The sequence below is a fragment of the Sminthopsis crassicaudata genome, chromosome 3 (genome assembly GCF_048593235.1).
Source record: "Sminthopsis crassicaudata isolate SCR6 chromosome 3, ASM4859323v1, whole genome shotgun sequence".
NCBI lineage: Eukaryota > Metazoa > Chordata > Mammalia > Dasyuromorphia > Dasyuridae > Sminthopsis > Sminthopsis crassicaudata.
Window position 1 is genome coordinate 501,029,883 of NC_133619.1, and position 17,551 is coordinate 501,047,433.

At 43.1% G+C, this 17,551-nt stretch overlaps 1 protein-coding gene across 1 annotated transcript; it reads right to left on the reverse strand.

The window, feature by feature from the left end:
• Nucleotides 1-364: 364 nt before the first annotated feature.
• On the reverse strand, nucleotides 365-16,390 carry VSIG10L2 (V-set and immunoglobulin domain containing 10 like 2). Its single transcript, XM_074302226.1, is given in 14 exon segments — nucleotides 365-506; nucleotides 694-749; nucleotides 855-879; nucleotides 1,235-1,357; nucleotides 4,935-5,231; nucleotides 5,749-6,039; nucleotides 8,779-9,039; nucleotides 9,408-9,537; nucleotides 9,539-9,583; nucleotides 9,585-9,658; nucleotides 10,490-10,765; nucleotides 13,529-13,804; nucleotides 14,129-14,476; nucleotides 16,318-16,390. Coding segments are annotated over 14 exon segments (2,370 nt in total). The 3' UTR covers nucleotides 365-411.
• Between the last annotated feature and the right edge of the window lie 1,161 nt (nucleotides 16,391-17,551).

Here is a 17,551-nt window from a genome sequence, read left to right on the forward strand (position 1 = left end):
ACTCCACAAAATTCTTGGTAAGTACTTCCTCTTCAACTTACATACAGATGTAAGAAGAAAATTTCTTCCTAGTTCCTGGATATTTGCCTTTCTGGTAAATATTTACTAATCTATGTCCCTTCCCATAGGACTTTCCACCTCTAAACTCCAAGCAGCAGCTACCTTGCATGTTTTGGCTCTTTTAGTTTGGAAAACTGAGCTGGAAATTCAATTTAGAAAGATGGAAGGTGGTACATTTGAAATTTGTTTTGCCAGTGGAAATGGGAAAAACTTGGTCTGAGGTTTTATTTTCTATATTCCTTTAATGAGACCAACTGAAGTGAAAATGGGGTCATTCATCCTTGATCTTTTGAATTGTCCACCCTCTCCCATTCTCTAATTGTATTTACACGGTCTTTCTTTCCTAGGACTTCATGGCGTTGCAGTCACAGTAATGGTGACATTCACAGGTGTATCATTAGGTTCCAGGGCTGAGGCTGGGGTCATGGTTGAGATTGGGACTTCACCTATGGGGAGAATAAATCAAAGACTTGAAAGAGACAGGAACCTCAGAGGGCAAGCTGCTTCTCAGGTCCTCAGGAAAGAAGCATTGCCCACTTACACATGATTACAGGGTATGCAAAGATATGAAACTCATAGATTTAGTCAGTCCCTCCCCTGCTTAGAATGGAAATCTTAGTGAGTTGTACTTACCTGCTTGCATCTCTGCATCTATCATGGCCCTCCTGTCCTGACAATTCCTCCTGGCCCTGAAGGGAGAAAAGGAGGACACCAGTAATAACTATTAGGGAGATACATTTGGGAGAGAATCCATTTATTCCCATTTACCAACTGATTGGAAAATCTATACTCACGTGAAGAACAACAGCCGGCCCAGCCCTGTAAAAGAAAAAGCAATCATCAACAGAGCCATTTGGCAATGCTACAATAAAGTGGGAAGGCGGCAAGGTTATTTAGGGAGAAAAGGGTATTAAAGGCTCATAACCAGAAGTACAATTTTAATTTTCATTTCCCACCCTTTGCTACGCTGAAACTCGGAACATAAGGGAACTAGTCTAGATCTTTAAGAGACTAAAGTCCAAGAGGGTTAGCCCATTCTTGTCTCAAGGGAAAGAGACCTCCAGGAGAGACCACAGTTGAGCAGAGGATTAGGGTTAAAGGAGGCTCTCCATCTTTTGCCTAACTCTAGTTTGAATTGGCAAGAATAGACACTGTCTACCAAATTTCCACTCACGAGGGAAGGTCTCTGGGTGCCGAGCAGCATACTGGAACACCAGGAGGGAGGCCACTGTAGCCACTATCATTCCAGTGCCTGCTGCACCTAGCACAGCAGGGTAAGCATTGAAGGGAGGATCCACTGGAAGAGGAGAGAGAAGGATTCTTTGAATGAGCATGGGGCCAATATCTGGAATAAGTAGCAGGAGCTCTCCATTCCAGCTAGCTAGCTGACAGTCATCAAACTCTAGAATTGCCTAAAGGGTACCCCATTCCCAACTATCTCCTTCCCTACCTTTGGAGTTTGAAGAAAACTCTTAATTCACATTTTTTTAAGTAATTCACTTCACACAATTTTATGAAGTAAATAGTACAAATAAATATATTATCCCCATATTATATATAAGGAGACAAAGGCTTGGGGAGGTAATTTCCTCAGTCACTCAGCTAATAACTTGCAGAGTCAAATCTCAATCCCAGTCTATTGATTTCAGGTCCAGTATTTTCTGCATTGCCTAGTGCTACCTTCTGTCTTTGAAGGTGGCTGAAAAGTTCAGCTCCTTTTCTAAAGGAGAAAAATCCAGGTCTGTTTTGTTGGCCATAGAGCTCCTGCCATCTTCCTTCTATAACCTGACTTAGAGTTTCATTGAAATTTCTAGATTGAAGTATGCACAAAATGAGAGACTCTAGAATTCCCTTGGTCCTTGTCATATGAGAAGTGAGTTTATGTGTGCTGTGGGAGTGAGCAAGGGGATGAAAGGGAGATGTAATGGTATGAGATTTTGAGTAGCCCACTTTGAAGGGCTTAGACTTTGGAATAGCGTATTTGTATCTTTTAAGAACATTAAATCTGTACAGCTAGGAAGCGGCAGACAATGAACTTACCCAGCCTTTCTCTACCCAATCATGGAAATAGGCAAATGGAGAGACAGAGTTTAAAAACAGCGACCAACTTTGCTTGGTAGAGAGGGCCTAGACAACTCTGGAGGAAAAACCCAATTGTTGAGTTCCCTCTTCATATTTTCCCTTGTGCCTCTAGATGCAGAGGAAGGGATTTGTCTCTTCTCCCTCCCCATCCCAGTTAACAATCACATCTTGCTGCAATAGCAGTTTCCAAGGAAACATGATATAGCTGTAGAGTTGAGAAGAATAAAGGCAATCCTGCCCAGGAGGTGACAGGCCTTGGGATTGAAAAGCCTATTGGTCCTAATGTATAAATGCTATCTCTTCCCCAAAAAGTGTAGCAATATCTTGGGCCAAAATTTCTTCTGCTGGACCTGGAGTACATGTTATGGTACTTTCTGAAAGTATATATGACCAAAGATGATAGGAAAAGATCATGATAAATGTTGGAGGAGATATGGGAAAACTGGAGATCATTGCATTGTTGGTGGATTTGTGAACTGGCCCAGTCATTCTGGAGAGCAATTTGGAACTATGTCGAAAGGGCTGTAAAATTGTACATATCAGCAGTATCACTACTAGATCTATATCCCAAAGAGATCATTAAAGAGGGGAAAGGAAATGTCTATAGCAGCCCTTTTTGTAATGTTAAGGAACTAAAAACAGAGTGGAGAATGCTAATCAGTTGGAGAATGACTGAATAAGTTATGGTATATGAATGTAATGGAATATTATCCTATAAGAAATGAGGAACAAGCTGGAAAGACATGAACTGATGCCGAGTGAAGCAGAACTAGAAAAACACAGCAACAGCAAGATTTTGATGATCAACTATGATAGACGGTTCTCAGCAATACAGGGACAATTCCAATAGACTTGGGATGTAAAATGCCATCTACATACAGAGGGAGAACTATGGAGACTGAATATGGATTGAAGCACAGTGTTTTCACCCTTTTTTTGTGTTTGCTTTTTCTTTCTCATGGTTTTTCTCTTTTGGTCTGGTTTTTCTTACATAACATGAAAAATATGGAAATGTTTAAAAATATGGAATATGTTTAAAAGTTGTGTGTGTGTGTGTGTGTGTGTGTGTGTATCAGATTGTTCACTATCTTGGGGAAGGGGGAGGTAAAAGAGGGAGGAAGAAAAAATCTTACAAAAATGAATGTTGAAAACTATCTTTACCTATATTTGGAAAAATAAAATACTATTGAGGGAAAAAATTACATATAGCAGTATCCCAGACCAGAATTTCAGCTGCCTGCAGCTGGAAATAGTGAAGATGACCAGGATTTAGCATTAAGACCATGTACCTGTGCTTGGTCAAGCAGCTTGCCCATCAAATATGCTGACTGCACAAGGAGCAGTGTGAGGACATCATATGAAGACTTGGGGTCTGGTAGAATCAAGCTATGACTTGTCTTGACTACATGTGTTCCATACACCTTTATTTTTGCACTTACAAACTCTTATGTGCATCTATTCTTCCTACTGTCTAATTATGAGAGTGTGCCCCCTGCCCCAGGTTTTGTGCCTATTTTTTTTATTTTATGACCTAACTTTGAGTTAATTATATCCTCTGGATATCCTCGCTGAATATACTGGCTGAATCTCCAAATATAAATATATTGATGGAATCTTATGAGCTGTAGTTGAATTGTAAACGTGGAATGCTTACTGTAATGTTACTCTTAGCTTACAATGCAGGCTAGGAGAGCCACTGGCAGGGATGGGCCTATACTAATTATTCATGTAGCACATTGTGGTTTACAAATTGCTTTACATAATCTCATTTGAATCTCCCAACAATACTATAAAGGAGGTATAGAAGAAATATTTTCACTTACTATATGAGAAGCAAGGAGAATGAATGGGGCTGTGGAAGTTGAGAGGGAAGGAGTTAGGAAAATCTGCAACCAGATCCTGCATCTTACACTGGCTAGCCATGTGGCAGCCTGTACTCATAATGGGCAAATTCCCAATTTCTCTTTGTCCCACATTCGGAGGGTATGCATTTCAGACCAGTTGTCAGTTTACATTAGTAAAAAGAGTTTCTATGTGAAGAGCCTTCCCACTTGATTGGTATTGTAAGTCCAGAGAAAATAGACTCACTCCGCACATGAGGCAACTAAAGCTTAAAGACATTGTGGCTTTGTCCTTGGTCATGTAACAAGTAAATGGCACAGATGGTATTTGAATCCAAGTCTTCCTAACCAAGTCCAGTACTATCCACTATCACTACCTTATTACCCAACTCACACTTCCAGGCCCCCAAGTCTAACTGAACTCGGGCTTTGCCTTTCCCTTCCTGGCCCTCAGGAACACTGGAACCTTTTCTGTCTTCCAGTATGTAAAGAAGAAAAAGCACCAAGTGTACTGAGTGAAAGACAATAACTGAAGTTGGAGGAAACAGGGAGGAAACTGGGAGGAAACTGGGAGATAATAACAGCTCACATTTGTAGAGTAAATGCTATGTGCCAGGCCCTGTGCAAAACACTTTTACAATTATTATTTCATTGGTTCCTCACAACCACCGGTTGGGAAGTAGGTACTATTGTCACCCTCATTTTACAAATGAGGAAACTGAGGCAGAAAGAGATGAAGTTATTTTCCCAGTGTCACATAGTTAATAAGCATCTGAGACAGATTTAAATTCAGGTCCTCCTTGAAGCTCAGTCCATCTAGCTGCTCCTATTTCAGAAAAAAAAAAAAAAAAGAAAAGGAAAGGAAAGGAAAGGGCAATAGTGGGGAGTTTCCCATGAAGAGCTCGGACAAGGTTTTGGGGGTGCCTTGATGGGAAGAGGAGGAGGCAGCACCTGGTGTCTTCACCTCAGAAGGATACCCAGCTGTGCGGTGATTCAGCGCCAGAACACGAAAGGCATAGAGTACCCCCGGATCCAGGCCACCCAACCTGCGCCCTCGGCTCTCCGGCTCGATGTCTCCCGCTGCTCTCTCCCAGACTCCAGCCCCGGAGCCCGGGGAGCTTGCCCTCCGCTGGACCATAAAGCCTGTGAGGTTCCCGGGGCCCTTGGTGGCCCACTGCAGTCTCACCTCAGTTCGCTGTCTCCCGTAAGTCAGACTGCTGATGGTGACATTGGGTGGGGCAGGGTACCCTGAGAGAAGAGCAGAAGAAAGATTGGGGCGCAGCTTCAGAGACCCCGGCGGCCCCGGGATCACCCGTCTTCTCACCCCCATCCACACTCAGAAGGCTTGCGGAGGGGAGCCGGGGTTACTGCTCCACGGGTTGGGGAAGGTGATCTTCAACCTAGCTCTGCCTCTAACTACCTATGCTAATTTCAGCAAATCATTTTTCCTTTGCGGGCAAGCTTATTCTTCTGTGAAATAAGGGCATCGGCTGAGACAGTCTCTAAGGTGGCTTCTTGTCCTGCCATCCTATTATATCTGCATGGGACCTGCATGAGTGCAGCACAAGCATCATCACGTGTCTCTCAAGGAGCTCAAGGAGGCACTCATTGTTTGGTCTCTTTCCCTGGACGTGGGGGAACTCATTCCATTCCACTCTCTTTGACTAAGCCCCTGGGTGCCCATGGCCCGGCTGGGGCTAGAACGCAAAGGCAGCCATCATTTCTGCTTTCCGGAGTTCCCAGCACTCTCCGGCCCGGCACTCACTCTGGACCTCTAGGAGGATGCTGTGGCTGGCGTTGCCCAGGGCGTTCCAAGCCAGGCAGCGGTAAATGCCGCCGTGGTGCGAAGGGTCGGCGTCACGGAGGATGAGCCCGAGCCGAGAGCCTCTCTGCTGGAGGGTGTAGTGGGGGGTGTTGGGCTCCACAGGAAGCTGCTGGGGACCCAGCCAACGGAGCCGAGGAGCCGGCCTGCCCCCCTGCAGCAGACAACCCAGCCGGGCTTCCCTCCCCTCCAACACAGAAACGCGAGGTCGGTCAACAACCAGCCGAGGGGCCTCTGCAAAGATACAGAAGGAAAGGCTGTGTAGTGACCCCATGCTACCTTTTAAACGAGGAGAATGAGAAGGGGAAAGAGAAGGGGAAAGGGAGGGGGAAAGGGAGGAGGAAGAAGAGGAGAAGGAGGAGGAAGAGGAGGAGGAGGAGAAGGAGGAGGAGGAGGAGGAGGAGGAGCAGGAGGAGGAGGAGGAGGAGGAGAAGGAGGAGGAGGAGGAGGAGGAAGAAGAACAAAATGATGAAGACAGACAAGAGGGAGAAGACAGTAACAATGCCAACGATGGCAACTCACATTTTCATAATACTTTCAAAGCCTTAGAGTCAGGACACAATTACTAACAGAGAGCTTATCACTTAACTTCTCAGTACCTCACTTTGTTCATCTGTAAAATAGGGATATCTCTATATCATTTATTCTTTCACTTCTTCCAACATTTATTAACTGTCCATATTGTACAATGACTATGTGCAAGATCCTTTAAGCTCACATGAGATAGATACATAAATAATTAAAATATGGTCCTGACCACTAGGAGTTTATCCCAAAAATCTCAGAATTGGTAGTCACTTCAGAGGCCATCCAATCTAACTTATACTTGAACAAGACTCTTTGCCACAAAATTCCTCCCAAATGCTTGCAACACTTCCAATGAAGGAAAAACCATTTCCTTCTGGTAAAGGTCATTTTATTTTTAATAGCTTTGGTGAATAAGAGGTTTTTTCTGACACCAAAGCCTAAATCTGCCTCTTGGATCATTTTCCCCACCACTCCCAGTTCTAACAGATCTAAGTCTTCTGTCACCTTCCAAAACTTAAGAAAGTGATCATATGATTGAGTCCAGTTCCAATGGTCTTGTGATGAAGAGAGCCATCTATACCCAGAGGGAGGACATAGCATTTTTACACTTTTTGTTGTTTGCTTGCATTTCGTTTTCTTTCTCATTTTTTTTCCTTTTTGATCTGATTTTTCTTGTGCAGCATGATAATTGTATAAATATGTATACATATATTGGATTTAACACATATTTTAGCATGTTTAATTTTAAAAAAGAAAGCGATCATACCCTCATACTCTCACCTCATTCTCTCATATACTCACGCCTATTCCTTTAATCTATCCTCAGGTGACATGATCTGGTAGTTTATTACATAAACATAATCTGGCATTGAGAAGAGCTAGAGAGATGATTCCATGGAGTATTGAAGAACTGGGCAGGAATGTCAACATGACCTTTGAAGGAGGCAAGTGACACCATGGGCATTCGCAGCAAAATTTTCTTTGATTGCCACTTATCTCTGATAGGCACCTGTCCTATGCAAGAGTTTGGTTCTTTCTACTTAACTACCAAAGTCAAAAGAACTTTTTCCCTTTACACACACACACACACACACACACACACTCACATTAACTTAAGATGTGCACCTCTCTGGGGCATTTGATTGTAAGTATCCTTAAAGTCCTATTTAGACATTTTGTCCCTAGCACCCAGTACAATGTCTTCCATGCAATTGTGTGCCTAATAAATGTTTATCAATCAATTATTGTCCCTTTGTAGCATTCTTTAAAGATCTCAAAGTTTTCAAAATCCAATAAGTCAATAATAATGAAATTCCAAGGAATATCCTTGGCCAATAATCTCAAATCTGTAATTCTAAAATCAGGTCTACCTCCTACCTCTACAACATCCTTGTCAAGTGATCTCCCAGCCTCTATTGGAACACTTCCAGTCATAAAGAGAAGTATCTTTTGAGAAGTAACCCATTCCATTTGGGGCAGTTCAAATAACAGGGAGATTATCCCCTGTAGTGAACTGAATTCTGCCTCTTTGGAATCTCCATCCCTTGCTCTGAGTTCTTCCCTCTAGAGAAAAATAGAATAAGTCTAATAACTCTTTTTAACAAGACAGTCTTTCAAATGTTTGAAGATAACTATCATGATTTTCTTTAGACTTCTTTTTTTTCAGACTAAATATGCTTAGCTCCTTCGACCAATTTTTGAGTGGTATGGTTTCTAGAATTCTTATTATCCTGCCTGACCTTTGTCTTCTAGATGTACTCCAACTTATCCTTTCTCTCTTAGAATGTGTGCCAGAAACAGGACATAATATTGCAGGTATAGCCTGACCAGAATTGAGAATGGTGGGCCAATCACTCCAAGAAGAACTTCTGACATCTAGTAAGGGAAAGATTGATCACCCTGTCTACCTCTTCATATGATCATAAGAGACACCAACAGGATTTCACTCTACATTCTCTTTTTCCCAATCCATCAATCTTTCTATTAGGATACACTGCCTACCTATTACCTGATCCTGGTTCTGAACTTTACAAAACTCTTGCATGAATTTTCTATTGTAATTACTTTATTTGAACTATTTTCTTCCATTTCTAGCTCTGCCACTTTGATAAATCAGGAGAAAGAGAGGGAAAAAAGACCATGAACAGAGATAGATGGGGATACTATAAAATAATGGCATCAAATGAAGAAGAGAAAGGGAGAAACAGAGGAAGAATGGAAAAGGAAAATCCATGCCCAAATTCCTTTTCCACTACTTCTAAAAGAGCAATATTTGAAACTTCAAAATAAGTGGTAAATACACATAGATCATACAAGTGCAAATGTCAATGTTAGTGTGATAAGCCATGGTTTTTAAGAGTCCCTTATTGACATTACCTTGCTTCGTAACAAATACCCTCCCTACCCCCATAGTCCCAGCACCCACCCTCCAAAGCAGGTACATACCTAGCTGGAGTCTGCACTCTGGGTCAGGGGTCCGGAGAGGATGAGTTCCCTTACAGGTGAACTCCTTACCATCCAACCCTTCATGGGCCTTCAGGAGTTGGATGGGCAGGTGAAGATCGGCTGCTTCCCAATATCTGCTCTTTATTATACCAGGTGAGTGGAGCCTGAAGGCTGCCCCCCCAAGCCACTCACAGCTCAGCATAACAAATTGATCTCTTGCAGTAATTTTGGTGGAACAGGTTGGGGAACTGCTGGGCTCCCCTGGAATAAGAAACAAGGTCTCAGAGCATATGAATGGAGAAGATGCCAAGGGGGCAGATCTGAGGCTCTTCCTCGCCTCTTACTTTTCCAGAGTAACATATCCCTATATCTAATGGAGGACCTGAGGTTTGACTCAATAGCTATTCAAAAGTCCTCTTAACTTACAGTTCTCGAAGCCATCATATTTCCCATATTCCCAGGCTCCCTTGCTTTCTGCTCTCCCCTTGTTCCCCTTCTTCACCCCCCCATCCTCATAATCTCCAATTCAGAGCTCCAATCCCTTTGACTCCTATGTCTTCCCTCTCCCCCTCCCCTTGTATTGTATCCCTTCTAGTCCTAACCATCATCCCCATTCCTTTAGCACTCACAAAGGGTAATCCTACATATGACAGGTCGAGCCAGAGCAGGATGCTGGGTGATGCAGGTGAAGATGCTTCCATTGGGCAGATGGGTTGACAGGTGGGTCCACGTGAGGTTGGTAGGGGCAGAGGGGCTGGGTACCTTCAGGGCCCTCCCATTGCAGCTGGGCTGCTGGGAGTCCCCCCAGGCCAGATGCAATTTAGGACCACAGCCCCAATGTCAGGGGACACAGCACAGGTGGGCTGCCCCTGAGGAGGATCTAGGCAAGGTAGGTGGGGCATAGGGGAAAGGAGGGAGAGGGGAGAGCAACGGTAACACACTACCTAACTTTGGTATCAGAGCCTGAAATAAGAAAGTTGGGGCAGGAAAGGGTTTACATCTGTTACCTTTCCCCCACCCCAGATTCCCGACTAAAGGATAGAGGTCACAGCTGGCTTCTCAGGAAAGGAAGAGGAGGGAGTTAGGAGACAGAAATCAGAGCCTTCAAGGAGCTAAGGTCCAGGTGACAACCCTGAATCCTGACCTAACCTGTGCCTAACTCTTGCCTCACCTCAGCAACTACGTGTCTGGGAACAAAGACACCCCTCCCCCAGCTTCTTTTTCTTGAATTCTATCTGTCCTTCTTTGTGCCTCAGGCTCATGTCCCTAACCCCTTACTAGGAGAGAATTATTCACTAAGTGGGTAAACAAACCTTATCTTCCACATCTTCCTCCTCATCCCTAATTCAGACCATCCCCTCTTATTACCCCATCTTCCCTCTGCTTTCCTGGGAGGGTCAGTTTGCTTTGCAAACACCACTTCCCCTCCGGTCTGGGCTCTGTCTCTAAATCCTATCAGTCCTACTTGCAGCCCTAACTTTGCCTGTTCCCAGGGTGCTGAGGCCCAAGTGAGCTCAGGGCAGTGTATGTATGTGGATCAAGGAGCCTAAGAGGTGACACTAAGAAACCTCAGCAGAGGAGGTGGAAAATAGAATGAAGTCCTGAAAAGTCAAGAGAGGGTTAGAGAATGTCTGCCAGGTCCTGGAAGACTGAATGGAAGAGTAATTGGGTCTGTTTCTCTTTAAATTGGGTCTGTTTTGAGTTCACTCACAGAAGATGGTGAGCTGGATGGTGGCCTGAGTGTGGGTATCCAAGTGGCTGTTATGGGCCAGACAAGTGTAGCGTCCAGCATGGGACTGGTGAGCACGAGCGATGATGTAGGTGGGCCCAGCGTGGACCTGAATGTGATCATGCAGCCACACGTAGCGGCTGGGGGGATTGGAAGAAGCCAGGCAGCTCAGAGTCACCTCCTCCCGTTCACTTGCCCAGTAGCTGTCCTCACTAACTGCCAAAGGCTCCACTCGGATTATGGGCTCATCTGGGCCATCTGTGGGGCAAGAGAGAGCAGGTCAGGAACCTTCCTCCAAAGAAGCACAGGAAATTGAGGCTGGGGAAAGAGGAAGATCATTGGGATCTGGAGAGAAAGTGTAGGGAATGGTGGTGGTGATGGGGGATGTGTGTAAAGAAAATGGTCCTGCCATCTTTCCCTGTCCTGTGAGATTTCTTCAGTGGGATTATTACCTTGGACACATAGCTTTGTATCTTTATCCTATACCTTCTTGTAAGGTAAGCTATCCCTATGGAGGAGGCAGCTAGGTGGTGCTGGATGTGACCCAGGTACGTACTTAACCTCTTAATCCATTGAAGAAGGAAATGGCAAACCATTCCAGGAACTTTGCCAAGAAAACTCTATAGACAGTAATGACATGCTACATAGACCATGGGATCATAAAAGGTTGAACACAAGTGAATGTCAACAAATACCCATGAGACTGAGGACAATGAATCCCTTTTACTACCAGTAGGAGAACTGACCAGGGTATAAATTGTACATGAGGAGCTGATAAGAGCTATATAGCATAGTCACAATGTTCAGCTTTGTCTTATTTAGAAATTACCTATTGAATATTCTTATAAGACCTTATATGACTGGACCTCAGGGACACAAAAGACTTCAAAGACCTTATCTTCAACAAGTGGTCATATAGCCCTTGCTTAAAGAGCCCAATAAGGAGTAGGGGATGGGAAATCTCCTGGATCACCCAATGTTCACTTTTGGAAGCTCTAACTGTTGAGTTTTTTTTCCTTACAACAAACTCAAAACTAGAAATTTTCCTTGTTATGCCTTCTAAGGTCAAGCATAAGAAGTCAAATCCTGCTATCATATTAACAACCCTTCAAAAACTTGAATACAACTCTTTGCCCAACTCCCCTCACATGAAGCTCCAAGGCTTCTCCGGGCTAAATGTTATCAATTTCTAGGTATTCTATTTGTGATCTGGACAGGACAGAGTACAATGTTGGATCCCTTCATCCAGGCCTGAAACCCTGCTTCTTCTTGGCCTCCCTGTCTGGTGCCATGATTTATAGGATCAACTCAAGCTGGAGCTCTGGAAGCCCTTTTGGCCTCTAAGGAAGCAGGTTCCCTTTTGCCTTATTTCTTCATACCTTCCATATCCTAATCCACATCGACAAACTTCTCCTAAGTTTCTGAGCTGTGGGCTGTACTGTTGTCTGGTTTTCACAGAAAAGGCTTCACTCTCTTACTTTGAACTTGAATCAGATAACTTGTAACTTCTTACTGGGCCACTCTTCTTTTTTTCTCAATTTCTAGGTCCTCTATTCCTGTATCTTGGCATTCAAAGCCCTTCATAGCCTTGCCTCCTCTTACCTTTCCAGTCTTCTTACATCTTACTCCTCTCCATGTATTTTTTGAATCAGTGACCCTGGCTATTCAATGAATAAGATACTCCACCTCTGGCTTTGTCTGGCTGTGCCTTGTGTCTAGAATGCTCTCCCACCCTTAATTCCAACTACTGACTTCCCTGACTTCCTTTAAGTCCCCACTAAAATGCCAGATTTTACAGGAAGCCTTTCCTAACCTGCCTTAATTCTAGTGCCTTCCCTTTGTTAATTATTTCCCATATATTTTTTGTATACAGCATGTTTGTATATATTTGCTTGCTTATTGTCTCTCTTATGAGATTCTGAGCTCTTTGAGTTGGACTGCCTTTTGCTTTTTTTGTATTACCTAGCACTAAGCATAGTGTCTAGAAGATAGTATTACTAAATCATATATAATACTTAATCACTTAATAGGTATTTATAGTATTTAACTACATAATAGGTACTTAATAAATGTCTATTGATTGATTGGTTTATAGTGTTTAGTTGGACTCTTGAAACCTCAGCCTAATCACTCTCAAGCCCACTTAACATGTAGTTTTAACAAGTATCTCTAAGCAGGTAAGAGATGAGGAAAGAATCTCATCACTTAATAAGTCAACAGGCATTTATTAAAGTCCCACTATGTGCCAAATACTATTTAGGGTACTGGGGATAAAAAACATAAAAACTTTAAATGCTTTCTTCCCCCAAAGAGCTTATATTCAATCAGACCTTATGGGAACAATGATTGAGGGCCACAATGTGAAGGTGTCATGAGCTGATCTCCTCACCCACAGATCCTTCCACTCTGCCCTGTTATTCCTAGTTTACTGATCTGATGGCCTTACCAACCTTCATACTATTCTTCATTTGTGCTTCTGCCCAACGCTAACCATCTTCTGTATGTGCCCTATGTTTTCCTCCTTTTCTGAATTTGCTTGGGTTGTTTCTTATACCTGAAATGCTTTGTCCATTTCTGCCTTATTAGGCTTTTCTTAAAATTACCTTCTTTACTAAGCCTTCCCTTATCTCCACTCCATTCCTGGGCTCTCACAACACAAAAATGTTCACATCTCTCTTATACATCATCATGTTTTATTTTGTATTACAAATATTTGTGTATATAACTTATTCTCCTACTAACTTGTAAGCTCCTTGAAGTCAAAGACAATGCCTTAATTATCATTGCCTCTCCCTTGGTACATTATAGATAATTAATAAATGTATTGTTGATTAGTTACTTGAATGAATGAATGAATGAATTATGACCTTGAGGGTTTTCCCTTTGAGTGTCACTTGGGTTTCCTACTGGAAGAATTGACACTGTGAGGAAGATGCTTGGGTCTGATATTTGGGTTGGAGGAGTGTTTGGGGGAAGAATAAGGTTTCTCCTATGGGTGCTCCTCAGGAGCTGGCAACTTACAGATGACATCTAGGTAGACACTGTCACTGTTGAGTCTGTTGACCTCATTTTGAGCACTACAGAGGTACCAGCCAGTGTGAGTTCTATTCACAGGTTCCAAATGGAGCAATTGCTCACTCCGCTCAGTCAGGGGCCCTCGGGATCCCTGAGGTCCTTGATGCTGCCAGGCAAAGGACACAGGACTAGTGCCCTCCCGTATCACACACGCCACTACCAGGGCTGCTCCTTCCACTGGGGATGGGCTGCTCAGCCGTACCTGGGGCTTAGACACAGGCACTGGTAGAAAGAAAATTGTTCTTTTATTACAAAGACAGGAGTCCTCTTGCTCAGCCCACTCTCTTTGTCCCATATCATCTGCCCACTTCCTTCCTGTAATTACAGCCCCCTTCCCTCCATAATCTAGATCTCAGAGTTCCAGGTTTCATTTTTGCCTCATTCTGGTGACCAGTAAGGAAGAGATAGAAGAATGTTACCTGGTAAATTAACCACATGCAAAAAATATGCAAACCTTATGCAATTGCATGCAAGGCAATATTACAGATTAGCAGCAATCTTAGAACAGTCTCCCTTTCTTTTTATTCCACTCATGCCTCCACTCACCCAAAACTGACAAAATGATGTAGGAATAGGCAGTTTGAAGTTCACCACCAGCTGAATACAAAGCCTGGCACAGGAACCGTCCCTGAGCTGCTCTCCGAAGCCCCTCCAACACCAGATTACTGTTCCTTAGGCTCACAGCTCCCAAAGCTAGAGCTCCTGGCTCCACCTTAACCTCAGCTCCATTAGTGACAGCAATAGGCTGGGGGACCAGGGAACCTGGCGGGGTAAAGCTCCAGAAGATCACCAGGGGAGTGGGAACTGAGGCACATGTCAGCTCCAGGGAATCTCCTTGAACTCCTTTGACAGGCACTTCACTGGATGGGGCACTTAAAGTTGGGAGAGGCTGTCCTGGGGAAGAAAAAGGACAAATCAAGAGTTCTTTTGCTTCACTGGATTGGCAGCATATCCTGGTTGGAATGTTAAGGTCATAGAAGCAAATACTTCTCATCCAGAAAGGAACTTCGGAGATTATCTAGTTCAACACTCTTTGAAGCATCCCCTCTATAATCGCCTTGTCAAGTCCTCTTCTAGACTCTCTAACAGGCAACCTGCTTTAAAACCAAAGGCATTTTGCTAGATTTCAATTTTCTCATCTGCAAAATAAGAGATTGTTGGCTAGCATCAAGGAATCTTAACATAAGGTCTAGATTTGAGACTTAGATGAGGAAAATACATCCTTTGTCACTAACCTTTGATTTCCTTTGCAATCCTGCATATTTTATTTTATTTTATCCATTTAAAAACATTATTCTGAGAAAGGGTCCATGATACAAAAAAGTTCAAGAAATTCTTGGTTTATATAATCACTAAAGTCTCTTCAGCTCTCTGAATCTATAGTCCTGCTGCCTATTATGTGGATCCCATAAGACAAGAACAAGAGGAAGAAGACTAAAATGGCAAGGGATGATATTTGTTAAATATTAAGAACTTTCTGATAGTTGGAGTTTTAAAACAAGAACTGGTGCTCAAGAAAGGCTCATGTTCTGAAGAAACTTGCACATAGATAGAGGCTGCTGGAGAAGCTTCCCTCATTTTCCATTGGGGCACAGACATGAACTAAAGGATTCCAGAGGGTCATTTAAAGTTGTATTAGAATGAGTCTATCTAGTATCAGTGCCTGATTAGTGCCTGGAGAAAACAGAATCTCATAACTGGAAGGGACCTGAACATACATCTCATCTAGCCTCTACCTGAAAAAGAAATCCCCTCCATAACATGCCTGATAGAGGTTATCCAGATTCCATTTACAGACCATGAGATCTTTTTCTATGACCAGATATAGTGATCAATGGGAATTCACTCATCTCTAATACTCTTCCCAGCCTCTTGCTCCTCCACCCCTGTCCCCAACAAGAGAAGCCTTGATGCCATCTCCATTAAAATTCTAAAGAAAACATGGCATAAGATACCCTCAATTTAACAATCAACAAAATATCTGTAAGTTATGGGTCTCTGCTTTTGCCCACCTTCTTGAGAAAGGTCCCAGATTCTAACTTTGAACTCTTGGCTTTCCCATAGCTTTTGACTTCTGGCATAGAGCAGTGTATATCCCAATCTTTCTCCATCCTCCCTTTAAAGCCTTTCTTTTAAAAGTCCTTACCCCTTCCTTTCTCCTAATCTATCACAATGAGACTATTTGCTCTCAAAGTACTTTGAGATCCTCTGAGAAGTTCAGACAAGAAGACTTGTTCAGGGTCACCCAACTAGTTAGTGTCTGAAACCACATTTGAACTTGGGTATTCCTGACTCTGGTGCCAGTACTCTATTCACTGTGCTTCCCAACTAATACCACAAGCCAAATCTTGACATCTCATTTTACAAGAAAAGTGAAAATGAATCCATAGTTTATGGAGAGAACATTGGACTAGGAATTGGAGGACATGGATTTTCTGACTGACACTAAAATGTCTGTGTGACTTTGGGGAAATAATTTCACCTCTTTAGGCCTTAATTTCCTTATCTATAAAATGGGAATAATAATTTCATGGATTCAAGTGAGATAATGGAAAATGTAAAGTGCTGCCATCAAATCTGTTTGATTCATATGTAATCTGAAAGGCAAGTTCTACTTAATGGCAATAATTATTTTTCATTGAGGAAAGATAGACAGTGTCTAGTGAGCAAAAGAAGAAATATAGCTTGAGTTTGAGGCAAACTTATGGGGGGAAAGGAGGTTAGTCATCACTCACCTGAGCTCCACAGAGGGAGCTGCAGCAGGAAGCAGAGAGATACATGTAGGTACTTGACAGTCCCACCAACCATGGCTCCATCACCCCCAAGAACTCCAGACATAAAATTTCAGGGGCTATTCTCCACCCAGGATTCTCTTGCTCCTTGCCCTAAGAACCAGTGCCAACACTAGACCCCAGGAGACTTGGGAGCTGGGCTCAGGTTGCCTTCTCCAGCCTCTTGGGATACCCACCTCACTCTCCTGCTCTCCTGTTACCCTCTGGCTGGACTTATTGTGAATTATTTATGCTAGATGATTCACAGCATCCATAATGCAGAAAGGGGCCAGGGGCACTGGTTAAAAAGGGGAAGGGTCAAGATCTGAGGTAGGTCTAATGGGAGAAGTCAAGACTACCAGAAGTCCTGCCTTTTGACATTAAGTGGCTATTATAGAAACAATCTTAGCAAGGGAAGGGAAACTTGAAGATCATCTAATGCAATTTCTCTTTGCCTAATATAGGAATCCCCTCTCCATCCTCCCCAGCAACAGATATCATATAACTGATGTGCAATGAAGCACTACTATATCCTTATTCCATCTTAGTCACCTTTTATAATGGATTACTGGTTCTTAAATTCCTTTCCACTCCCTTCCTCCACTGCTACTTTCCAAATAGACTAGCTTAGCACACCCTGAGAATGGGAAATAGGAAGGACTGGGTCCTCCCAAAAAGTCTAGAGAGATATTTTTCTTCCTGGCCCCTGTTTTGAGCTCTTTGATATTAAAGCGTAACTGGCTTAGGAGCATCGTGATTGGATGACAAAAGCAGATGGGATCAGGGTTTTCCATCTTCTTTAAAGGATGTAAAATTTCTATGAGAGAGCAAAGCATGGAGAGTTGGAGGATTGGATGTCTAATCATTCCACTTATCCATGAAGGCTAGGTGAGGAATGGGAAAGGGGCTGGTATTTTCCCTTTTATAAACAAAGAAGAGTAGATAGGAAGGGGTGGATTCAGATTAGAACTACTGGATATCATTCTGGGACTCCACTTCTTCCCAGGACAATAGTGATGTTCAAAATGGCATATTCTGTCTCTCATGAGCCCTGTTGACCCTTCATAGGAGATCTTATGGACAGTGACCTTTTAGATCCCCACATTAGGGTCTGAAGAACCTATTTCCTCTCTGGCTTTTCATTTTTTCAAGGTATCAGTAAGAAGTTGTACAAATAACAAGTTAGAATGTGTGCTGA